We start from the raw sequence: 25,708 nt of genomic DNA on the forward strand, positions 1-25,708 counted from the left end.
TTGGGATTGGCCAGCCCAACCCCATCCTCAACATGCTCCACCCCACCTCTAATATAAGAGATCTCCACACAGCTTCCTTTGCCTTTGGCTTGGGGCAGCCTGCTTCCTGTCATAGCTGACCCTCTGATGACCCATCCCTCCCCTGACACTGACTGCCCCCCTCCTCACTGCTCATCTCCCTCTGTCTCCCAGCCCCCAGGGCTCTTCTTCTCCATAGCTGAGCTCCTATTGTCAGGTTCTCTCCTCACACCTCCCTCTGCCCTCACAGGGTGTGCCTTCGTGAAATATTCCTCCCATGCCGAGGCCCAGGCTGCCATCAACGCCCTGCATGGCAGCCAAACGATGCCGGTAAGTTGTGCGCGGAGCTGGGCTGGGGGAGGGCGATGCTAGGGGGGTGGAAGGGTCACTTGACGTTGGAGTCTGGTCTCCAGAGGGAGTCCTGACCCTCACTCTAGACTGTAAACTTGTTGTGGGCAGGGAATGTATCTACCAACACTATTATATTGTTGCATCATAATGTCCAAAGTACTTAGCACAGTGCTCTGCCTACAGTAAGTGCTCAATAAATAAAATTGATGGATTGATTCTACTTCAGATTTCCCGATCATCCCACATCTGTTCTTCAGGGGGTCAGGCACTCAACCACTCCCAGCCTTCTCTTCCCCGGGCTGAGGAATCCCAGCTTCTTTCTCCTTCTCCAGACCCTTAACTTCGGGTTGGCACTGGCCCTCCTCCACCTCATCTCCGGGGACTTCAAGTCCCAGCCACAGCCTGTAACCGATCTAACCTATCCCCACCTCCCTCCTCGGCCCCTGGAGGCTCAGCCCAGGAGAGAGTCCAGAAAGGGCTGCCCAAGTTCCTGCTGCTGGTGCCCCCATCACACCAGTGTCCAGCAGAAGTGAGGTCCCCTCTGTCCCTAGCAGCTCTGGCCTCTCTGGGGCGGCCTGGTGTATTGGTGGCTAAGGACTCCCAGCAGAAGCACTGAGTGTCTTGAGAGCTCCGATCCAGGGACGTTTCTGTCCTCTCTGTTCACCGGTCCCTGCTGCAGAGGGGTGGGAGATATTGTACTCTACCAAGTGTTTAGTACAGTACTTTGTACACAGTAAGCGCTCAATAAATACAATTGAATGAATGAATGACAGCAGAGCTATGAGGCCCAGTCCTATCGCAATACCTGGACCACAAGGGGGCAGTGTGGCCCGGCAGGTTTATAGGTCTCTGGATGTACCGTAATGTTCCGTGGTGGAGGGTGAGTCTGTATCTTGGTGAGGGGGACTGTGTGTGCATATGCGATTGGGTGTGCAGGAATGTCCACCAGGGATGCGTGTGTCCACAGTTCTGCATGATTGACTACGTGTTTGTGTCTGTGTGTGTATGAACCTAAAAGGGTGTGTAGAGGTGAGTGAATATATGTGGGCAGTCACATGCATGTTTGTATGTTTGAATGTGAACGTGGATAAGTGTGTGTGTGGCAGGGTGGGGGAGAGATGTGAGGAGGTGCATAGGAAAGCACCTATATAATAATACTAATAATAATGTTGGTATTTGTTAACTGCTTACTATGTGCAGAGCATTGTTCTAAGCGCTGGGGTAGATACAGGGTAATCAGGTTGTCCCACGTGAGGCTCACAGTCTTCATCCCCATTTTACAGATGAGGGAACTGAGGCACAGAGAAGTTAAGTGACTTGCCCACAGATCACCCCAGCTTGACAAGTGGCAGAGCCAGGATTCGAACTCATGACCCTCTGACTCCCAAGCCCGGGCTCTTTCCACTGAGCCACGCTGCATTTGATTATGTGTGTTTAAGCATGCATTTGTGTGGATTCCTTCGCCATGGTGTCATACCACAGGAAGCTAGAATCCCCACCCTACCACCCTTCCAAAGACTGGTGTTTGCATCTGTCAATGACAGGAGATGGAGGAGCAAGATGGGGAAGAAGAAAAAGGAGGAGGAGGAGGAGAGTAGAAGGGGGAGAAGGATGAGGAGCAGAAGGAAGAAGAGGTCAAAGAGAGGACAAGGAAGATGAGGCGGAAGAGGACAAGGAAGTGGAGGGAAAGGAGAAGGACTAAGAGGACAGAGGCATACCTTCAGCCTGGTGTTTATATTTGCCAATTGCTAGAAAACCCATCCCAGGCTGTAGTATCCCGATTCTCCCACCTCCTTCCCTGCTAATGATCCATAATCTTCACTGGCTGTAGGGCTCCCCATTCCTAGAGCTGCCAGTCAGGGGGACCATGGACTACCCGGCTTGGGGGTGTCATCTCATCCATTCCCCTGCCTCATGACCAGTCCACCTTGAAGCCAACCAGGAGAAGCCTGGAGGCCATCTTGGAGTAGAGAGAGGTTCCTACCAAATATGGATAGGTGACCATTCTGAGGACAGTTATGTGTAGAGGGTCCTTGGCGTGGCAGGGTTACCCCAGGCCCCATGGAGAATCCCTTGCCCTCAAATGGCTCATGGTGGCCCTTCCAATCCCTCTGATCCAGGCTCCCAAGTGACCATCGGCCTCTTGGACCTCACTGGACTCCCCCACTGCAGTTTAGGACCCTGGCTGGCAGAGGACCAACAGACCCCCATGAGCCCAGACCCCAGGGCAGGCATTCCAGATAGAGGAACTTGAGGGCATCAGTCCAACTGAGCCAGGGGCCGGGAACCTAGGAAGGCTTTCTGGAGAAGGTGAGTTTGAGTCAACTTGTGGGAGAGGAGGAATGTGCTTTGGGGTAGAGATAAGAAGAAAGCATTCTGTGTTGGGGGATTGGTGTCTACATTGGCCCAGAGATGGGAGCATGTGGAGCAGGTTTGCTGGTCTGGAGCAAAGACAGTAAGCCAGGTTGTGGGGAGAGAGGTCAGAGGTGGGAAGCAGCAGGGCCTAGTGGAAAAAGCATGGCCGTGGGAATCAGAAGACCTGAGTTCTAATCCCAGATCCGCCACTAAGCAGCTGTGTGACTTTGGTTAAATCACCTAACATCTCTGCACTTCAGTTTCTCCCACAGTAAAATGGGATTCATACCTATTCTCCCTCCCCCTTACACTGCCTCATGCTGGACAGGAATTTTGTTGGATCTGACTGTGTTTTACATACCTCAGTACTATGCTTGCCATATAGTAAGCACTGAGCAAATCCCACAACTATTTTATTAGACTAAGCAACTGACCTTTGCATGAGGTTATCAGTTGTCAGTCCTTTGACTGATATGAATAACTTTTCCCCACTGGGCTGTGGAGCAGTTGCTTCTGTTGATTTCCCTTATGGAAAGAAGCTCAGTATGGGCAGGGAACATGTCTACCAACCCCTCTTCTACTGCACTCTCCCAAGCACTTAGTATAGTGCTCTGCACACAGTAAGCACTCAGTTAGAGGAGCAGCGTGGTTCAGTGGAAAAAGCCCGGGCTTGGGAGGCAAAGGTAATGGGTTCGAATCCCAGCTCTGCCACTTGTCAGTTGTGTGACTGTGGGCAAGTCACTTAACTTCTCTGTGCCCCAGTTACCTCATCTGTAAAATGGGGATGAAGACTGTGAGCCTCACATGGAACAACCTGATTACCCTGTGTCTACCCCAGTGCTTAGAACAGTGCTCTGCACGTAGTAAGTGCTTAACAAATACCAACATTATTATTATTATTATTAATATGATTGATTGATTGAGGGATGATTTTGTTGGAGGAAATTGGGGAACCATGCCAAGGGAGAGAAACCCAGTAATGAAACTGAAGTGTTCCACCTTGGAATTTTTGTACCCTTCCATCAGTGATCTTATGTTTCCATCCCATGGAAGTCATTCTCCTCAATTTTTCAATGAGGAAATACTCTTAGAGAGCTTAAGCGATCTGCCCAAGGCCATCCAGCATATCACCAGCAGAGGTGGAACTGGAAACCTAAATTCTGAATCTGTTCTCTCTCCACTGAATCACACTGTCTCTGGGGATACTAATCAGCTGAGGGCAGAGAGGAAGGGGAGGAGAGAGAAGAAAGTGTCCCATTTTTGGTGTGGGGGGATGAATAGGGGAGGAAAAGAGTGGAGTTTTTTCACAGACCCCCAGACAGAGGGTTCTGATCATCACATTTTCCCAGTCCCCCACCAGCACTCAGCTCAGGACTAATTAAACAAGTGCTGCCAATCTATTAGGGCTTGGCTGGGCGATAATTACCAGGATATATATACATTAAAATATTGCACTGTCGATGAGCGCAATTAAGAGCAAGTCAGGAAGGATTGCTCACCTCTGCCACTTGATAGGGAAAGAAAGTCATTTGGTAGTCTCGGACCAAATTTGCCAGGCTCTTGAAAATAACTCCTGGCCCTGCTTCTCCTGGTAGAAGTCACCCCAATCCCTTCACCTCCACCCTGGCTGACTTGGAGAATCCTTCTTTCTTTGCCATGTAGGTGCAGGCACAGGGACATTCTGGGGGAGAACAGGATGGGACAGGGGAGATCGAAGGAGGCCTGATGATTTGAAGTCCGTGAGTGTGTGAGGGCGAACACTGGGAGGCCTTCCATCCAGGCTGTCCTGCATCCATTGGACTGGACTGGGAATGCTGGGAGGAGGGACCGTGGTAGGCAAAATCATGGTCCCTGCCCTTGAGGGGCTGATTGATGGGGGGGACAGGAAACACACACACACACACACACGAACTGCATGGACCCTGGAGGGACAAAGAAAGAAGACATAGCCCCTGTCCATCAGGGCTAACTTGCTCATGAAAATATCCCTCTCACACCTTCCTCATACACACACACACACACACACACAGAGATAGGATCAGTCAGTCAGTCAATCGTACTTACTGAGAGCTTACTCTGCGTAGAGCACTGTTCTAAGCACTTGGGAACACTTGGGAAGGTACAATATAATAATACAGCAGATACAATCCCTGCCTGCAACAAGCTTATAGTTTCAAATGTTCCAACTCCCAGCCCAGCAGACTGCAACATTTCCACCCACCCCTCTTTCCTTCCCACCCCCCACTTTAAGAGAGTCAAGTGGACAGCACCCCACTCTCCACTCCCACCCCTGTTCCACCTGTTCCCCATATTACCCAGCTAAGAAAACTCCATGTCCGATGGTGCTACAGATATAAATCCCACTGAGACCATTCTTTTCCTATCCCACTGCCTGATTTCATTCCTCCCAGTCCAGACACCTATCTGATTTTTAAGTAGAGCATAGGGTTTTCTGATTTTAAAATGTTGCAAATGGAAGGATGATTATCAGGTTTTATTACTTTTATAAAAAATTGGGTTTAAGTAAGAAAAATTTCAGACTTCATTTTAAAATGCTGATGTATGCTGATTCCCATACAACCCCATCTGCGTGGTAAGTGCTTCTTTGGTGAAATCACTCCCTTTTTTTGTGGTATTTGTTAAGTGCTTATCATGTACTAAGTAATGGCTAGTACAAGCTAATCAGGTTGAACACAGTTAAAGTCTTAGGCCCCATTTTGTAGATGAGGTAACAGAGGCACAAGGAAGTGAAGTGACTTGCCAAGGTCACACAGCAGAAAAGTGGCAGAGCCAGGATTAGAACCTAGGTCCTCTGATTCCTAGGCCCTTGCTTCATTCATTCAACTGTTCTGCTTCTCTAAAAGTCTCCTTTGCATGGGAGCAAATGGCTAATGGAGTGTCAGCATTCCAGCTGCCTGGAGCCCCCAGATAGTGTTGGGACCCGCTGACCCTAACGCCAACTCAAACCACCTCAGGAGCCAGACCCCAGAGTGGATAGGAGGTTCTTTATTTAGAGCGATAAGTGTGAGGACACTCTCCAGGGAGAAGCGACAATGGGCCACGGAGGGTGGCTACTCAGGAAAATGAAGTGGGGAGGAGGGAAATCCCCAAGACTTTGGGGTTCAAACATGTGCCCGCCCTCCAGGCCCCTCCCCGCATTTCCAAATGCATGGAGAGTCTATTGACCATATGGAGGTATTGACTGCTCAGCTCACAAATGAACTAAATGGGCTTAAGCTGATCAAGGCAGAATTCAGGTTGATGCGTCGATTGACTTCAGGCCATTTGGAGTGTGAAAACACTAAGAAAAATGCAATGCCAATTAAAAATTTTAAGTCTAGGGGGCTTTTAGCCTTAATGTTGAAGAAAACAACCTGGAGGTAGAAGTTGAGTTGAATCAGTCGAGCCTGGAAAGCTGGCTTGCCACTGGTGCCCGGAGGATGTGGGAAGAGATGCCATGGGAATCTGAAAAGGTGGTCCAGGGGGATCATCTTGCAGCTTCCTGCTCTGTGTCCCTCCCGACCCCTCCAGGGAGCCTCGTCCAGCCTCGTGGTCAAGTTTGCTGACACGGACAAGGAGCGGACAATGCGGCGTATGCAGCAGATGGCGGGGCAGATGGGCATGTTCAACCCCATGGCCATCCAGTTTGGGGCCTATGGCGCCTATGCACAGGCAGTAAGTATAGACAAGATTCTCCAGGGGGTGACCGGTGGAGGGATGGACAGGGAAAGTATGGAAGGGAGAAAGCGGTGGATTGGGAAAGGGGTGGACAGGGAGAGGGATGGACCAAGGGAGGGATGGATGGGGGGAGGGGATGGACTGGGGAAGGGGTGGACTAGGAGAGGGATGGACCAGGGGAGGGATGGACATTTAGAATGATGAACCCAAGAAGGGATGGATAGGGGAGGGAAGGACAGGGAGAAGGATGGGCAGGGGACGGAATTGACCAGGGAAGGGACAAATTTAGGAAGGATGTACAAGGGAAGTGGTGGACTGGAAGAAGGATGGACTGGGAAAGGGATGGAAAAGTGGAAGGAAGGATCCAGGGAGGGAGGGATGGGGAGAGGGGAGGACCAAGGGAAGGATGGATCAGGTAAGGGGTGGACAATGGGGAGAAGAGGTGGTTCAGGGGAGGGGTGGACCAGGGGAGGGATGGACGTAAGGAGCTTTGAAGATGGAACAGGAGAATTAGATGAAGCAGCCATTAGCCCCATCCTGATGGGGCTATCTGGGTTGCCCTCAGGGAATGGGACAGAGGGGCCAGTGCTCCTTCTAATGAATACCATGAAGATACACATGGGATTTTCATATCTACCCCCCGCCCCTACTACCACCACCCGTATCTTCTCCATTTCCCCAAGCTTTCACCAGGATCTCACCTGCTAGACTGTAAACTCAGTGTGGTCAGGGAACAGGTCTACCAACTCTATTCTACTGCACTTCCCCAAGCACTTATTACAGTGCTTTGCACACAGTAAGTGCTCAATTAATATGACTGATTGATCTACCACTCTTCCTTTCAGGCTGAGGCCACATTTTCCCCTAAAATTAGCCCAGACTTCAGTGCCTCTATCCATCTGCTCTTCCCGATGGTACTAAGATCCCCTGATCTGCCTGTCCTAATCCTACCCTCACCCAGGGCGGACATTGGGGGCCCTCAGCTCTCAGCTCCTCTAAACCCAGGCCTAAGGAAGGAGGACTTCCTGGTGGTGGACGGGGTTGGGGAGAGATGGAGGGGGACTGAGAAATGTGAGAAGAGTCAGAGGAGGAGCGATGGTGACAGGAAAGGACCAAAGATGGAGCCCGAGGAACTCCAGGCTCCCCGGCCCCCAGCCCAGCCCACCCCCGCCACAGACCCCACCCCACCAGGGGACGCGTGATATTTTTTCCCACCATCTTTGTTCCAGCTGATGCAGCAGCAGGCGGCCATCATGGCATCCGTGGCCCAAGGTGGCTACCTGAACCCCATGGCAGCATTCGCGGCGGCCCAGATGCAGCAGATGGCGGCGTTGAACATGAACGGCCTTGCGGCTGCCCCCATGACCCCAACCTCAGGTAAACTCTCATATGACCATCCTCCTCAGGTGGCAGCTTCCAGAGCCCAGTGCTCCCAGGGGAGAGGGTGAGGATTAGGGTGAGGGTGAGCTCCAAGAGGAACTGGATTTCTTAGCCCCAGTCTCATGATGTCCTCATCAATCCTGCCCAAAGATCAACTCTCTGACATGCGCCAACTCCTCGTCTTCCTTGCTGCTCTCTACCAACACGGGCAAGAGGCAGGGGTGAGCAGAACTCAGCTCCTCTCCCTCTCATTCCTCTCTCCCTCCCCTGAGAGTTAAAGAAATGGAAGGGGTCTACCTGCAACAGAGAGATTTAAGTTAGACAGGAAGAACTTAAATACATCTCCTGTGAGGGAGACAAAACTTCCTTACCTGCGCTAAAGCTGAAATCTTTCTGTTTCTCTCTCTCTCTCCCTCCTTCCCTGGATGAGTTCTGTCCCTCTTAGATTCTCTTGCAAGCTACTTTCCCTCCATGACCCTCTTCCACCTTGTGAAGTTCACTTTCATTGTCATTATTATCCCAATCATCACCACCATGATTATTTTCATCATCATCATCATCATTTTCAATTTTTCAAATTTTCAAAGCATCATGGCCTAGTGGAAAGACCATGGGCCCGGGAGTCCAAAGACCTAGATCCTAATCCTGGCTCTGACACTTGCCTGTTGTGTGACCTTGGAAAGTCACTTAACTTGTCTGTGGCTCAGTTTCCTCATCTGCAAAATGGGGATTCAATACCTACACTACCTCCTCCTTAGGCTGTGAGCCCCATGTGGGTCAGGACCATGCCCAATCTGATTAATGTTTACGTACCTCAGTGCTTAGAACAGTGCTTGATACATAAGAAGCACTTAGCAAATACCATATTTTATTATTATTATCATTATCATAATGATCATCATCATCACAGTCTTAGGCAACACTGTAACCATCACCACTAATACTACCATCCCCATAATCCTCCCCACCTTCTCTCCTTCACTACCATCACTTCACCCTCAGCAGAATTATCAGAGCCATGTCTGGCTCTGTCTGATAAAGACAAAGGAGGATCCCTCTGTACCCATTTCAAAAACTGAATCCTTTCTCCTACTCCTTGATTGCCTATTTTCCTGCAGTTCAATTTGACAGCTTCCTTCCCTGTCTTTCCTAATTTTCAGACACTTCACACATTCTCTGTGCTCTGCTCTTTGTTCTCTGCTCTGTGCCCTCTGCTTTCTCTCTCCCACATGCCCCCCAGGAATAATAATGATAATAATAATAATAATAGTGATAATAGTGCTTGTTAGATCTTTACATGATCCCAAAGCCCCTGCCTCCTGTCCTGGAGTGGGTGAATCCAGTTTGCTTCTCTGCCCATAATTTCCTGAATGGGCTGCCTCCCTCCCCAAGATCTAGCTTCTCTCTCTCTCTCTCTCTCTCTCCCTCTCTCTCTCTTCCTTTCCCTCTTTCCTTTTCTTTCTTAGTCACAATTATCCTCTTGCAAACCAGACTGAATGAGGCTCCTGGAGGTTATTTTGTTTCTCTAATCCCACAAGTGATTTGAAAATTACTGTCAGACTCTACTATCACTGTTCCCTTTCAGGCCCTGGAACATAGAGAAAGGGACTATACCAATCTGAGTCAGTCCCAATTTCCCCTTTATTCCCCTCGCCTGTATCTTTGGTCGAGAGCAATTTTTGCCAAGATTTCATTACTCCCTAATAGCCTGAATTTCTTTTCTGCATTTCTCCCACCAAAGACAGTTTAAAAATGAGCAGGGAATCTCAGCTATTTTCAAAACACCATCAATTTCAGGCCTCTTGGGGACCCTGCTTCCTCTGCTCTCTGGTCTGCCTTTTCCCCCCTGATAAATGGCCTCAAACTCTCTAGCTTCTCTTCTGCCTCTGGGAGACTGGTCATTCCTCCAAGCTAGGTAGGACTGTGGATCCCATTACCCAATCTCCTCAGGTTTCTGTCCTAACCAAACTAGGAGGCAGCTCTCTGCTTATCTCTTCCCTAGGCTCCTCGTCCTTTTAGGGCTCCACAGGAATTATCATCCACCATTTGTCCTGAGTTCCCAATAGGCAGAAACTTGGCTGGGCACTGAGGACAAGAGGAGGAAGAGAAGGAGGAAGAGGAAGAAGAGGAGGAGGAGAAGAAGATCGAGGAAGAGGATGAGGGGGAGGAGGATGAGGAAGAGGAGAATGAGAAGCAAGCAAAGAAAAGAGGAGGAGGAGGGAAATAAGATTGAGGAGGAGGCGGAGAAAGAGGAGAAAGAGAAATAGGAGGAGGAGGAGGACAGCACAGAGGATGAGGGGATAATAAGACCTAGAAAGAGAAGGAGGAGGAGAAGGAGGATGAGGACAAGGAGTAGGAGGAGGAGAAAGGGTAGGGGAGGAGGAGAAGAAAGGAGGAGGACAATGAAGAGGAGGATAGGGAGGAGAAAGAGAAAAAGGAGGACGAGGAGGAGGAGGATGACAGTGAGGACAAAGAGGATGAGAAAGACAAAGAGGAGGAGAAAGACAAAGAAGAGGAGAAAGGAGGAGGAGAAGGAGGAAAAGAAAGAGAAGGAGGAGGAGACAATGACAATAAAGATGAGGACAAGAAGAGAAGTTATGGGGGGAGGAGGAGGAAGGGGAGGAAAAGGAGTGAGGAGAAGCTGAGAAGCAGTATCTAGTGGACAGAATACAGGCCTAGGGGTCAAAGGAGCTGGGTTCTAATCCCAGCTTTGCCATTTGTCTGTGACCTTGGGCAAATCACTTCACTTCTCTGAGCCTCAATTATCTCATCTGTGAAATGGGGATTTAAAGAGACCTATGTGGGACATGGACTGTGTCCAGCCTGATTACTTTGTACTCCCTCAGTGATTAGTACAGGGCCTGGCACATGGTAAACACCTAGCACATTCCATCAAAATGAGGAGGTGGAGGAGGAGGAAAAGAAAGAAGACAAGAGCCAATGAGCTCTACCTTTGAGTGGGAAGTGGGAAAGAGTCAGGCCCAGACAGATGTCCACAGCCCTGGGTGCTGGAGAAACCAACATAAGAAGGAGACAGAACACTCTCCAAAGATGAGATGATCAAAAGTATCAGTATCAGAAGCAGAGACCATATGGTGCAGGTCCAGACAACTGAGACATCCTTAGAGAAAAAAGGCTAAAGGGAAGCTGGATTGACCAGAGTCAAGGGGAGGGGCTTCTTCTGAGAAAGCTTCCGGGGAAGGGGAGCGTGGAGTAGAATTATCCAGTTTAGGGGCCATGATTTGCTAGAAGAGTTAGGAGGGAAAGGTGGTGGTGTTGATTTCACAGTTAGTTGAGTGCATTTTTCAGTTTTGTTTTTTTTTCCCACCTTCCTCTTCTTTCCCTTCCGCTTCCTCCTCCCTCCTCTCTGTTCCTCCACTGTCTCCTCCCCCATGTCTGTTAGGTGGAAGCACCCCTCCTGGCATCACTGCCCCAGCTGTGCCTAGCATTCCATCTCCCATTGGAGTCAATGGGTTCACTGGTCTTCCCCCACAAGCGAATGGGCAGCCCGCAGCCGAAGCTGTGTTTGCCAATGGCATCCACCCATACCCAGGTAAGCCAGCTCCCTCCATGCCCCCCTTCCCCTCCATCTGCCTAAGAGGATTAGGATCCACATCTGGATCCAGTCCAGGGATTTGGGGCTCCCTTTGCTCAAGTGTGTTATCTGAAACTGCCGGTTATACCACCAGCCATGACCTCCCCTTTTTGCATGACCCCTGAGCTGATGACCACTGATCAACTCACTTCCCAGGCTTCACTGGGTGGGAGCCAACAGCACCAATGTTTTCCCAAGTGACTTGGTTCCCTCAGTGGTTGTTCTGAGCCTGTCACTCCCAGCTGCCCAAAGTGTGAGTCATGGGGCCAGTGTTTTTGTTCTACCCTCTCCTGATATAGAGAAGCAGCTTGGCATAGTGGATAGAGCACATGCTTGGGAACCAGGTCATGGGTTCTAATTTCAGCTCTGCCACTTGTCTGCTGTGCAACCTTGAGCAAGTCACTTCACTTCTCTGAGCCTCAGTCACCTCATCTTTAAAATAGAGGTTGAGACTGTGAGCACCATGCAGGTCAGGGACTATGTCCAACCCAATTTGTTTGTATCCACCCGAGTTCAAAGTACAGTGCCTGACACATAGTGCTTAACAAATACCACAGCAATTATTATTATTATACCAATATTCACACTGATAGCTCAGAGTAAAGTCAGGCACAGGAAGTGGGATGGGTATACCTCGGGACCATCTGATGTAGACCTATCTCTGGTGGTCACATATTGAGACCATTTTGAGACTCTCCTCCACTCAACCCAAGATCCGGCATGGAGTCATTACTGGATCAGTCCCTGGTCCATCCAGCCCGGGATTCTGTTTCAGACAGCGACAGTAGGGGGTTCAGAGGAACCATGAGCTGGTAGCTCTCCTGGACATCTATCCTGGTGGTTAGGGATGGTCCATCCAGCATCCCTAACTTTCCTCTCTCCAGTCTCCAGAAGCCTGCTATGGACCAGTCATCCACAAATATATATAAATCCTCTTGATATTTTTGGCTGCACAGATAAGTTAAGTGACCTGATCAGGGTCATATAGCAGATAAGTAATAATAATAATAATTGTGGTATTTGTTAAGCACTTTCTATGTAACAGGCACTGTACTAAGTGCCGAGGTGGACACAAGCAGATGGGGTTCACTGGGATGGAAGTGGAGGGTCACCACAACCATCCACTATTTCTATGTTTAGCACTACGCTTGGGACAATTGCCCTGTGGGATCCTCCTTGTTCAGAGCCAGAATTTGAGGCAGGCTCCAGATGGACTAAGGCAGGGCCCAAATATACGCCAACCAATCAATCAATCAATCGTTTTTGACTGTACGCAGAACACTATACTAAGCTCTTGGGATAGTAGTAGTAGTTATAATAATATTATTTATTAAGAGCTTATTGTGTAGAGAACTTTACTAAACTCTTAGAATAGTAGTAGTCATAATATTTATTAAGAACTTACTGATTACAGAGCCCTGTACTAACTGGCGGGGAAAAAGCATTCAGGTGGAGATTATTATACACAGAGTACAATTGAATGCAGTTGGAAGACCCAATCCCTGCCCTCAAGGAATTTATATCAGACTGGCCTCAATACCTCCTGTTACCTCCCTATCCAGCATCAGTCAACTTCACTCTGTCCCCCTGGCAGACTCCCAGAAGAAGCAGCTTGGTCTCGTGGATGGAGCCTAGACCTGGGAGTCAGAAGGACTTGGGTTCTAATCCCTGGTCTGACACTTGTCTGCTGGGTGACCTTGGGCAAGTCACTTAAATTCTCTGTGTTTCAGTTACCTCATCTGTAAAATGGGGATTAAGACTGTGAGTCCAACATGGGATAGGAACTGTGTCCAACTCGATTAACTTGTATCTGCCCTAGCACTTAGTACAGTGCCTGATACATGTTAAGTAATTAACAAATACCACCATCATCATTATTATTATTACTTATCCCAGGGCTTAGTACATGCTTAGTATAGTGCCAAGGACATAATAAGCACTTCTCAAATACCCTAATTATTATTTATATTATTAGTGGTAGTACAGTGTCTGGCACAAAGTGAGCACTTAACACATACCATTAAAAAACTCAAATTTTTATTTTTAATAGCCTTCTTGCAACTATTCTTAATCAAATGGTAGTCAAACAGAAATCCAGTTTGATTCCCCTTGAGTACAAGTTAAGGCTCTTTAGGGAGGAGCTGGTAGGATTCAATCTCCTGGGTTCCTCTTCCCCCTTCTGAATGTGGGTGGCTAGTTGACCAGACCTCCACGTGTGTCAGTCTGATGCCTCTGGTAGTCACTGAGGACTTGGCCAATCATAATTGTAACTACTGTGGCATCTGTCAAACCAAGCACTGTCCTGGAAACAAGAAAATCAGATTGGACCCAATCAGGTCAGACCCAGTCCCTCTCCCAAATAAGGTTCACAGTCTGACAGAAAGGGAGAATAAGTATCTAATCCCCATTTTACAGATGAGGAAACTGAGGCTCATAGAAGTTAAGTGACTTGCCCAAGGTCACACAGCAGGCAGGTGTTGGAGCCTGGATTAGAGCCCAGGGATTAGAGTTTTTCCCGCTAGGCCTTGCTGCTTCTCTCAGCAGCCCAGGTCCCGAAGATTGAGGGTAGCCAGAAAGTTGAGGGGTGGCGTGGTGAAGCAGACCAACATGTCTGTCATGGGCTCTCATGGCGGCAGGACCCCTCTCAGCTCATCCCCAGACCTTTCTATCTGGACCCTCGTAGTTGTCGTCTAGCCCAGAGGCTGGGGGTGAGCAAAATAACCGCCGGAGGGTTCATTCAGTATAGCCCACCTGCTCCTGCTCCTGCTCCTTGGCTGTTGGCCGGTTTGAGTTTGGGCATCTTCTTGCCCCTCCCCGCCCCGACTACAGTCTGTCCCGCCAGACAGATTGCCAGAGTGCTAAATGGAGAGGAGAGCGGGGTGACATCTGTGATCTATTTCGTGATGATTTGGAAACATTTATTTCAGTCATTTGTAACAATCTGCCGCGAACCATAAACCATTCCCTGCCGGAGAAAAAAAAGTGCATTAAAAAAAATTAATTTGCCATCTTTAAATGTGGAAGAAGGAGCCGGCGTAATGAGCAGAATTCGTCAAATGCTCTCTCTCTGCCTGTAATGGATGGGGGTTATTAAGGGCTTCCTGACATTCCTTTCAAGGATGCTGGATGCTGGGTACCTTCCCACAGACAAGAGGTGGTGGGTGTCCCTGCCCACAGGTCCATACTGCCGGGGGTCCCTGCCCACAGGGCCAGGGTCCTGGAGGTCCTAGCCTACAGACCCAAGCTGATGGGGGTCTCTGCCCACAGGCCCAGACTTTTGGTGATCCCTGACCACAGACCCAGAGTGCTGGGTGCCCCTACCCATAGGCCCAAGATGGTGGGGGTCCCTGCCCACAGGCCCAGGATAATGGGGGGTCCCTACCCATAGACCCAAGCTGATGGGGATCACTGCCTAAGGCCCAGGGTGCTGGGGGTCCCAGCCCACAGACCCAGGGCACTAAGTGTCCCTACCCACATGCTCAAGGTAGTGGGGAGCTTCAGATATGGGAGATGGTTTCCCACCTCTGAGGAGGGGATTGCTGGACTCTGATTTCATCACTGCCCTGCCCTCTCCAGATGATCTGCTGCCAAACCCAACTGCTGAAAGGGCAGACAGAGGAATCAGAGTATTCACAGTCTGCTGAGATCGATCTGTGAGGATTCCCTGGGGGAGACGATGTTCGAGTGGCCTTTGAAAGAAGCAAAGGAGTCATAGTTTGGTGCGCAGGAGCAAGGGGAAAGTTCTTACTTTGCTGACCTGGTCACGAAGCTCTGGCCTCTATGTGGTCAGGGACTGACCAGTCATTGGAGGAGACAGGACAGACACTAAATCAATCAATCAATGGTATTTATTGAGCACATACTGTGTGCAACAATACATAACATTCCTTATGGCAGAACCCTCCCCCTAGTCAGCTACCTCTGAGCCTGAGGGCCGAAGAAGAGGAGGTGGTACACAGGGTGACGGATGGAGAGGAGGGGTGTTCTAGGAAGGCTTCCTGGAAGAGAGGACTTTTAGGCAGAGAGGCAGAACTGGGTCTATGGGGTTCCCATTCACCCTCAAGTTGGGATTCTCCCTACTGCTGACTCAGAACTGTTCAGAGTCTTCAACTTCCTGAGAGAAGCCTGAGAAATCTGGAGTTTCCCCAAGACACTCAACTCTACCCATCTTTGGTAAAGCTGGAATGGAACAGACAGGGTGTTCTGCTGAGAGACAGTGAGATAACGCCATTGAACTCTGAGTCCTGTCAGCTGGGCGAGACCGGATTTTTTAATGGGCAGTTCCCAAGCTCTTTAAAATAATACCAGTAACTGTGGTATTTGGTAAGCACTTATTGTATGCCAGGCACTGCACAAAGAATACTGGGTTGGTCACAGGCCCTGTCCCATTTGGGTCTCACAGTCTAAGAAGAAGGAGAACAGATACTGAATCCCCAGTTTATAGATGAGGAAATTGAAGCCCAGAGAAGTTAAGTGACTTATCCACAGTCACACAGCAGGGAGGTGGCTGAGACAGGATTAGAACTCTGATCCCTGACTCTGGGCCCACACTTTTTCCACTTGGTCTCTCTGCTGCTCAGCCAATTGCTCAGTTCAGGTATTTATTAACTGTGGTACTTGCCAAGTGCTTACTATGTGCCAAACTCTGTTCTAAATATTGGGCTAGATACAAGTTAATCAGATTGGACACAGTCCTTGTTCCCCATGGGGCTCACACTCTTAATCCCCATTTTACATGAGGCAACTGAGGCCCTGAGAAGTGAAGTGACTTGCCCAAAGTCTCACAGCAGACATGGAAAAGCAGCATGGCTTAGTGGAAAGAGCACAGGCTTGGAGTCAGAGGTCAGAGGTTCTAATCCCAGATCTGCCGCTTATCAGCTGTGTGATGTTGGGCAAGTCACTTAGCTTCTCTGTGCCTCAGTTACCTGTAAAATGGGGATAAAGACTGTGAGCCCCATGTGGGACAACCTGATTACCCTGTATCTACACCAGTGTTTAGAACAGTGCTTGGCACATAGTAAGCACTTAACAAATACTATAATAGTAATGTGGCAGAGCTGGGATTAGAACCCAGGTCCTTCGGACTCCCAGACCCATGCTCTATCCATTTATTGAGCACTTACTGTATACAGAGCACTGCATTAAGCCCTTGGGAGAGTATGGTACAACAGAGCAGGTAGACCGACTCCCTGCCCACAAGGAGTATACAGTCTGGAGCCATGGAGGGAAAGAACAGCAAGGGAATAAGCAAGGCCATAGCCTTCTCAGGACTGGGTTTTCCTAGGCCTTTCCTGGTATCCCATCTGGTTTCACCTCAAAAGCCCACGGACAACTGGTTCCACCTGCCACCTCCCCAACACCACCCCAGGGCCCTGCAGGGGAAGGCAGGGGAGCCAGGAAGAGCCAAGGCCTGAAACTCCCCAGGGCCCAGCAGTCCCGCTCAAGTTAATCGGCCATATGAACCTGAATCCACTCACCTTCCTGCTGGCTCAGCACATCGCCCCTGCACCCGGCGTTATTGTTGTGTCTGAATACCTAATTAATTACCACAGTAAGCGGGGCTTTCTTTAATCACAGCATCGGCTGTCCTAATCAATCTTAATAATATGGAATCCTTACTATGGCACCCATGAATTTTAATCTACATAAATTTCTTAAGACCTCTCGCAAAGCTTGTTGTACGGAATGATATAATTATGGATATAGATTAGGCCTGGAAAGGGTGATTTAAATTGGATTTAAAGAGAAGGTGAACAAGACCCTCCCCTCGGTTTTATTTCTTTCTTTCTCCCCGACCGACCTTGCAGGGGGTGTCACAAAAATTATTACGGCCATTGCTATCTGAAGGGCAGGGGAGGATGGTGGTTCCTTAGAGAAGCAGCGTGGCCTAGTGGAAAGAGCCCGGGCCTGGGAGTCAGAGGACCTGGGTTCTGGGCCCAGTTCTGCTACATGTCTGCTCTGTGACCTGGGGCAAGTCACTTAACATCTCTGACCCTCAGTTTCATCATCTGTATAATGGGGATTAATCCCTTCTACTTAAGACTGTGAGCCCCATATGAGACAGGGACAGTGTCTAACCTGATTAAGTTGTGTCTACCCCAGCGTTAAGAACAGTGCTTGTAATATAGTAAACACTTAAACAAGTACCAAAAAAAAAAAAAAGACCAGTGCTGGGTTTCCTTCCTCAGCTTCCAACCCACCCGTTCTAGCTGGCCCAGATCTTCTCCCGCCCCCAGGTTTCTTCCCACAGCAGCATGGCATAGTGGATAGAGCACAGGCCTAAGAGTCAGAATGTCTTGGGTTCTAATCCCGGATCTGCCACTTGTCTGCTGTGTGCCCCTGGCCGAGTCACTTTACTTCTCTTTGCCTCAGTTACCTCAGCTGTAAAATGGGGATTGTGACTGTGAGCCCCAAGTGGGACAGGGACTGTGTCCAACCCCAGCACTTAATAGCACATAGTAAGCGCTTAACCAGTACCATAATTATTATTATTATTGTTAGCATATCCCTTCGACAACCCAATCTAACCTGCCATCCTTATTGGTGACCCCTCCTTGACTCTCCCAGTCTGGCTGGGTCTGCCTGTCCAGGAATCTGTGGTTCAGACTGGTCTTTCATCTCAGACTAGGAGCACCTTGAGATCATGGGCCCCTGAATGGGATGGTAACGGCAGCCTCAAGGGGGAGTGAACTCCAGACTGGTGAATGCGATCTGGAAAAAAAAAAGAACAGTGAGGTGTGCTCTTTTCTCCCCAGGAGCCTGCCTGACTCCCCTCAATGCCCCTTAACTGACTGCTGCTCTTTCCTCTCTCCTGTCCCCCCAGCACAGAGTCCCACCACTGCAGACCCGTTGCAGCAGGCCTACGCGGGAGTCCAGCAGTACGCAGGTCGTTAGTATTGACACTTTCTCCCAATAACACTTATAGCCTCTGCCCTCCCCTTCCCCACAACCCCCAACTGGGTTCTGGGGCAAAGGATAGAGGGAACTTTTGGGGAGCTTGAGGGGAGGGTAGTGGAAATGGAGTTGACTGGATCTTCCTCAAAACCAGGTTTTAGATAGCGTCCCCTTTCCTCTGTCTGGTGTCCCGGGCTGCGGCAAGGATGGGCTGGGGTGGACACTGGTCAGACATCTCTCCCTGTTTCTCGGGACAGGCCCCAGGCCCTTCTCCACACACTCATGGGCTAGGGAGTTAATCAATCAATCAGTCAATCAATGGTCTCTAATGAGTGCTTACTGTGTGCAAAGCAGTGAACTAGGCACTTGCGAGAGTACAATAGAGTAAGGACAAATCAAGGGGGAGTGGAGACTCACGTGATGGATCCAGATTGCCCAATCCAGACCCACCCTGACCTCAGTGGGGCAGGTTTGGGAGGCAGGGGCAGGATCCCTTTTTCTGGCCAGGGCTGATGCAGACTGCTCAGGGATGGCTGGGCCAGAGCTGCGTTCTGCTGGTGTTGGGTCCTGGAAGATGGGGCCTCTGACTCTTGGGGCTTCTGGCCCTGCCTGGCTGCCTGCACCTCTGACCCTACAGTGCCACCATCACCCTGGCCCTCGCCCTCGGCTCGGGGATTGTAACTAGGGGCCAGATAGCAGCCTCAGGCGTTGTTCTCTGCAGCCCACATCTGTGCCCACTGGACAAGGTCCAGATGGCCCGCTTGGAGGACGAGTAGAGAAGGATAAGGTGCAGAGAAGAGGGAGTGTGTATGTGTGTGTTTGTGCATACATGCGTACATGCATACATGTGCGCATGCAGGTGTGAGAGGCACTGTATATGCAGGTGTGTGTTGTAGGGGGAAACATGTGGGCTCATAAAGGAGGAGCAGGAGATGATGTACTTGTGAGTGAATCTGAGGGTGTTGTCAGGGGGATGAGGAGAGGAGAGGATAGAAGAGGAAAGGACAAGAGAGGAGAGGACTGGAGTAGGGAGGGGAGTGGAGGAGAGGGGAAAAGAGGACTAGGGTGTGTAAAAGAGAAGAGAAATACAGAGTGGGAGAAAAAGAGAGAGAGATGAGGAAAGATAGGGTGTTCATAAGAGAGAAGAGCAAAGAGGGGTTTGTGGGAGCAAAGGTGAAGACAACTTGGATTAGCCCAGGACTCGGGTCTGGAGGCCGGGCCTCTGTGGCTTGGGAGGTTGAAAGTAAGTAGGAAACAGGTGGAGTCGGGGACCAGGGCAAAGGGCTTGGGGGCTAGAGGCCAAGGAGAGATTCTGTGGAAAAAGTGTCTGGAGATACCTTAGAGGATGCCCCCCAACCGCTAAGGAGAGCTTTGCCTTCCCCCTCCCTCCCTGCACTCCTCTGGGAAATGACCAGGGTCTTCATATCCCTGAGATGAAAAGCATTTGGGGGCTCATTTGCCTTTACTGCCTGACACTGACATTTGTTTATCCCTGTGTTTCTCCTGTGTGTGTTTGTCTCTCTCTCCCCCCGACTTTTCTTTCTCTTTCTCCCTCTCCTTGCCTCTCCACAGCTGCCTACCCTGCTGCTTATGGCCAGGTCAGCCAAGCGTTCCCACAGCCACCTCCCATGATCCCACAGCAACAGAGAGAAGGTGAGTTGACCGACCAGGAGCCCCAAGGTAAAAGGTACCATCCCATCTTTGACCCTCCCCCAGCTGCTCCCCCATTTTCCAGGGGCCAAGGGGCTGAGAACCCTGCCTGAGCATTATTCAAGACCCGAACTGCTTAACTCATAGCTACTTTCTGGTGTGAAGCTGCCCACAGCAGAGAGGAAGGAATCAGTGGGAGATTCCTTGTAGGGGCCATTTGGAATAAACCTCCCCCACGAACAACTAGAAGGTCCATTCTCCTTCTGCCCTGAGCACCCACTTGGGGCAGATCCCTGGACTAGGCAAAGAAGGGAGAGTTTAAAGCTACAGTCCCTGCTCTCAACTGGCTAGTAGTCTGCAGGAAGAGACAGAAAAGAAGCATAGGTCTAAACACAAGAGTGGATAGAGCACAGGCCTGGGAGACAGAAAGACCTGGGTTCTAACCCCAGCTCTGCCACTTGTTTGCTGTATGACCTCAGACAAGTCTCTTAACTTCTCTGGGCCTCAGTTCTGTCACCCGTGAAATGGGGATTGTGACTGTGAGCCTCATATGGCACATGAACTGGGTCCAACCTGTATCTATTTCAGTACTTAATACAGTGCTTGACACATAGTAAGCACTTAACAAATACCATAAAAGAGAGAGAGGGAGAGAGAGAGAGAAACATGGATACAATCAACTTCATCTGAGCAGAGAGTAATCGAGAATCAGTACCTGTGCAAGGAGGCTGGTAATGGGGTAGGTTGCCCAGGTAGGGCTGGTCTTGGAAGTCTTCCTAGGGGAAGTGAGACTTGAAGGAGGAGGGAGAGGTAGAGGTTCAGGAGTTGTCCATGAGGTTCAAGTATCCATCATCTTGAGTCATTTTGATTGAGCACTTTGCGGATGTGGGCACTGGTACTAGGTGCTTGGGGAACAAGTGAAAGATGCAAATCTTGCCCTCAAACACTTTAATCTTTAATCTAATTCTGACTCTCCTTACACCCCTTCACCTTAAAACCAGAGAACTGGCCAGAGGGGAGATTGGTAGATGGTAAAGTCATTGCAGACAGGGAATATGTCTACCAACTGTGTTGTATTGTACTCTCCCAAGTGCTTAGTACCGTGCTCTGTACACAGTCAGAACTCAGTAAATACCATGGATGATGATGATGATCAGTATTGCACCTGCAGAGAATAATTCAAGTCCTGGGCTTGGATAGAGGCAAGTTTAAACAGATGAGTAATCTGCCTCTCCAGGTGTGGTTTCTGGAGCACACAGCTGGACCTCTGCTTTGGAACACTTCTCTCTATAAAGGATTCTTCTCTCAATAAGCAGCCACAACCCTTGGGGGTGACGGCTAATAATGAACTGGTGTGTTCTAGGGAGCAGCAGAGGGGTATTATGAGAAGGCCATTGTAAAAGCCCTATCCTTTGTCAGAGCCACAAATCTTGCTGCACCTCTGGGACAGAGGGTCATCTCTCCCGAAGGACTAGACAAGAGGAATGAACTCCAAATGCAGCCTGAGGGATTTATGTGAGATTTAAGGAAGATGTTTTCTGAGGCCAAAGAGGACATTCTTGGCAATTGGTTGGCTTGTTGTAGGTGGGTCTGGTAAAAGTGCCCTTTCCTGCATAGTCAGGCTATCTGAGTGTTCCTCCAATGAGAACAATGCCCTCAAACATGTGCTGGGCAAGCCGTGATCCTGCCCAGAGGAAGAGGGTTGTTTCTGGAGTAATCCCAGTCCCTGGATCCCAACCACCCTTGGCTGAAGAAGTTCCCTTAAAGCTGACTCTGAGCTAGCAGCATCTGCAGGATGTCTGTCCAATAATTTCCTGCCTGGTCAGTTGGCTGCATCTCTAAAGACCCAATCCCAGTGGTTTTTCCAGATGGTTCCATACTCCTCCAACCCCCCACCTCTATATGTGGTCATTATATGGTGAGCAAGCGATCCTTGGGCAGAAGGGGCTGTTCCAGTCACTTAAAGGTGGAACACAGATAGGCAGGGGCATGACCCCTGCCCCTGGGGCTCTTGCAGTGGGGGTAGATTTAGGGCTGACATACTGGGAAAGCTACCCTAGGCTGTCTGTCATTTGAATTTTTTCCCAAGTGCCATCTGCATCCTTCCACCATTCTCCACACATGTCCAGGATGGATTGGGATGTGCTGGTTCCAAGGCAGAGGACTGGACCAGTTGACCTCTTGACCTCCCCAATCTCTCCCTGGCCCCTTGCCCCTGCTTCTTGTGCAGGGATTTTTCTCAGTCATCATCCTTATTTTTTTTTACAGTATTAAGCTCTTATTAAGAATCAAACACTGTTTTAAGTGCTGGGGTAAGTACAAATTAATTAGGTTAAACACTCCCTTTCTTACATGGGACTCACAGCCTAAGTAGGAGGGAGAACAGGTATCAAGTACCCATTTTACAGTTGAAATAACAGAGGCACAGAGAAGTTAATTGATTTGCCCGAGGTCACACAACAAGCAAGGGTCAAAGTCAGAATTAGAACCAAGGTCCTCTGCCTCCCAGGCACGTACTCTTTCCACTAGGCCATGCTGCTTACTCTAAACCGACTCCAATTGCCGACTTTTATTCATTCATTCATTCAGGGATATTTATTGAGTATCTACTTTGTACAGAGCACTGTACTAAGCACTTGGGAGAGTACAATACAACGATAAAGAGACACATTCCCTGCCCACAATGAGCTTACAGCCTTGGCGGGGGGAGACAGACATTAATATAAATAAATTACAGATTGGGGGAAGCAGCGTGACTCAGTGGAAATAGCCTGGGTTACGGAGTCAGGCATCATGGGTTCGACTCCCGGCTCTGCCAGTTGTCAGCTGTGTGACTGTGGGCAAGTCACTTAACTTTTCTGTGCCTCAGTTACCTTATCTGTAAAATGAGGATTAACTATGAGCCTCACGTGGAACAACCTGATTACCCTGTATCTACCCCAGCACTTAGAAGCGCTTAACAAATACCAACATTATTATTATAAGAGAAGCAGCATGGCTCAGTGGAAAGAGCCCGGGCTTGGGAGTTAGAGGTCATGGGTTCAAGTCCCGGCTATGCCACTTGTCAGCTGTGTGACTGTGGGCAAGTCACTTCACTTCTCTGTGCCTCAGTCCCCTCATCTGTAAAATGGGGATGAAGACTGTGAGCTTCACGTGGGACAACCTCATTCCCCTGTATCTACCCCAGCGCTTAGAACAGTGCTCTGCATGTAGTAAGTGCTTAACAAATGCCAACATTATCATTATTATTATATGTACATAAATAAATTGGAAGGGAGGAAGAGAAAAGGAAGCAAGTCAGGGTGATACAGAAGGGAGAGGGAAAAGAGGAAAGGGGGGTAGGGCTTAGTCAGGGAAGGCCTCCTGAAAGAGATGTGTCTTCAATAAGACTTCGAAGGAGGGGAGAATAATTGTAGGTCAGATTTGAGGAGGGAGGGCGTTCCATGCCAGAGGCAGGACGTGAGTGTGAGGTGAGTGATGAGTTAGGCAAAATCAAAGCAAGTTGAAAAGATTAGGATTAGAGGAGTGAATTGTGCTGACTGGGTTGTAAAAGAAGAGTAGCTAGGTAAGATCAGAGGGGGCAAGGTATGGAGTGGTTTAAAGCCAATGTTGAAGAGTTTTTGTTTGAGGCAGAGGTAGATGGACAACCACTGGAGTTTTCTGAGGAGCGGGGTGACATGTCCTGAACTTTTTTGTAGGAAAAAACATTACAGAAGGCTTTCCCTTCCTCCCTTGATTCCCGGTAACCACACTGAACGGGCCAAAATGAGTCCTAGGTGGGGTTGAGTGGGAGGAGGGGAGAGTCGGCTCCCTTCTTTCCTGCTCTCCACTCCTCTTTCTCTCTGGGAAAGAGGAGAAGGGAGAGGGGACCTGGAGGGTGGGGGCAGGGCAACCAGAGATCAGGGCCAGTAGCCTTCAGAAGCTTCGAAGGCAACCACTGGGTCCACCCTGAGCACAGACCATCCTGGTTCATATGCAATGAAACTAAACGGTCCTCTGGCTGCCTAATTAGCTAATTATTCCAGGACACCGACATCCTTGATTGGGGCTCAGCTCCCCCACCACCTCCCGACCTCTAGGAAACGCCCGCAATGTGTGGATCAGCTGTTCTTTCCTTGACAGTCCTCTTAGCAAATTAGTGGGGAAAATTGTGCTTAGCAAATATTCATTAGAACTTCATTTTCCATTAATCCGAGAGGAAATGTGGAGCGGCCGTAATTTCAATCACGCTGAGGCCCAGGAATTTTAATGAGCTATAAATGGGCATCTGTCAGGAGCCCAACTCTGGCGGCCGCCTCCTCCTGCGACGGGGAGGATGAGTAATGGCCAATAAAGGGGGAGCAAGGCCCGGCCGCTCACTGCACAGGCAAACTTGTAATTTGCTGTGTTATGACACTGTAATTATGCTGCGCCGAGAAGTAAAGTCCCCTTCAGCTTCCCTCCAAGAACGGTAAAGACCCCTCCAATCCTGGGGGGCTCCGGGAATCAAGCGAGGAAGGGAGAGCTTCCTGCAACGTTTTTTCTATAAAAACGATCAGGATAGGTCACTCCACTCCTCAAAAAACTTCAATTGTTGCCCATCCACCTCCGCCTCAAACAAAAACTTCTCACCATTGTCTTTAAAGCCCCCTCCTACCTCCTTGCCCCCTCCTACCTCACCTCACTACTCTCCTGCTACAGAACACTTCTTTCCTCTATGGGCGGGAATCATGTCCTCTAATTCTGTTATGTTGTCCTCCCCCAAGTGCTTGGTACAGTGCTCTGCACATGGTAAGTGCTCAGTTAATGTCATCGATTGATTGATTTAGCCTCCCTCCAGCTTGGGCTGGAGCAGGAAGGCAGGGGTGGGTGGGTGGGTGGGTGCCTCTATCAGCCCGACTCTCCATCTTCCTGTGGCTCCCATTGCCTCTGGTTTCCAGGTTGGCTAAGTGGAAAGGAGTCTGATGCCCCTCTTGAAGGTCACAAGACAAAGGAGGTCCCATGGGCTGTGAGCTGTGCCCTCTGAGCCTTCCTAGGGTCCTCCATTCCATGAGTTGGCTGTGGTGCAGGGGTGGGGGGGATTCTCCCCCCAACCTAGAAACAATGCTCCAACACTGGAGTGCCCGGGGAGGGGATGGGTTGGCAGAAACTGCCATCATTAGTCCTGCCTGAGCGTCTTACTTTTTTTTATGGTATTTGTTAAGCATTTACTACTCATCAAGCAATCAATTGATCAATTACATTTATTGAGCACTTATGTGCAGAGCACTGTTTTAAGCCTTGGGAGAGTTATAATACAATAGAATTAGCATACCCATTCCCCGCCCATAACCTGCTAAACTCTGGGAGGGTACAAGTTAATTAGGGCAGACACAGTCCCTTCCTATGTGGGACTCACAGTCTAAGTAGGAAGGAGAACAGGTATGTATTCCCTATTTTACAGTAGAGGAGACTGAGACACAGAGAAGTGAAGTGACTTGCCCCAGGTCACACAGCAACCAATTGGCAGAGCTAGGATTAGGTCCTCTGACTCTTAGGCCAGTGCTTTTTCCCCTAGGCCACACTGCACCCCATCACCACCATTCCCTCTCAGGGATACTGAGACCTCTGGGTGATTCTGCTTGGGCAGATGAGAATCAGAGGGTTTGAGGGTCTTGCCTGGGACCTGTGAAACTTTGGGCAAGTCACTTAACATCTCGGTACCTCTCTTCCTTTGGGAATTAAATCCCTGTTTTCCCTCCCCATTACCCCGTGTGCCCTACGTGGGCCAGGGACTGTGCCTGATCTGATTATTTGAATCTTCCCCAG

The 25,708-nt window shown here is 49.5% G+C and overlaps 1 protein-coding gene across 1 annotated transcript in view; it reads left to right on the forward strand.

Annotated features, from left to right (window-relative positions):
• The window catches only part of CELF4 (CUGBP Elav-like family member 4), a 601,922-nt gene that overhangs the window by 536,179 nt on the left and 40,035 nt on the right, over nucleotides 1–25,708 (forward strand). Inside the window, exons 8-13 of the mRNA XM_029061173.2 lie at nucleotides 269–348; nucleotides 6,256–6,399; nucleotides 7,632–7,779; nucleotides 11,186–11,335; nucleotides 18,201–18,263; nucleotides 19,844–19,924. Coding sequence (XP_028917006.1) covers nucleotides 269–348; nucleotides 6,256–6,399; nucleotides 7,632–7,779; nucleotides 11,186–11,335; nucleotides 18,201–18,263; nucleotides 19,844–19,924 — 666 coding nt within the window. The remainder of the gene's footprint in view (nucleotides 1–268; nucleotides 349–6,255; nucleotides 6,400–7,631; nucleotides 7,780–11,185; nucleotides 11,336–18,200; nucleotides 18,264–19,843; nucleotides 19,925–25,708) is intronic.

The sequence above is a fragment of the Ornithorhynchus anatinus genome, chromosome 3, assembly GCF_004115215.2.
Source record: "Ornithorhynchus anatinus isolate Pmale09 chromosome 3, mOrnAna1.pri.v4, whole genome shotgun sequence".
Taxonomy (NCBI): Eukaryota; Metazoa; Chordata; class Mammalia; order Monotremata; family Ornithorhynchidae; genus Ornithorhynchus; species Ornithorhynchus anatinus.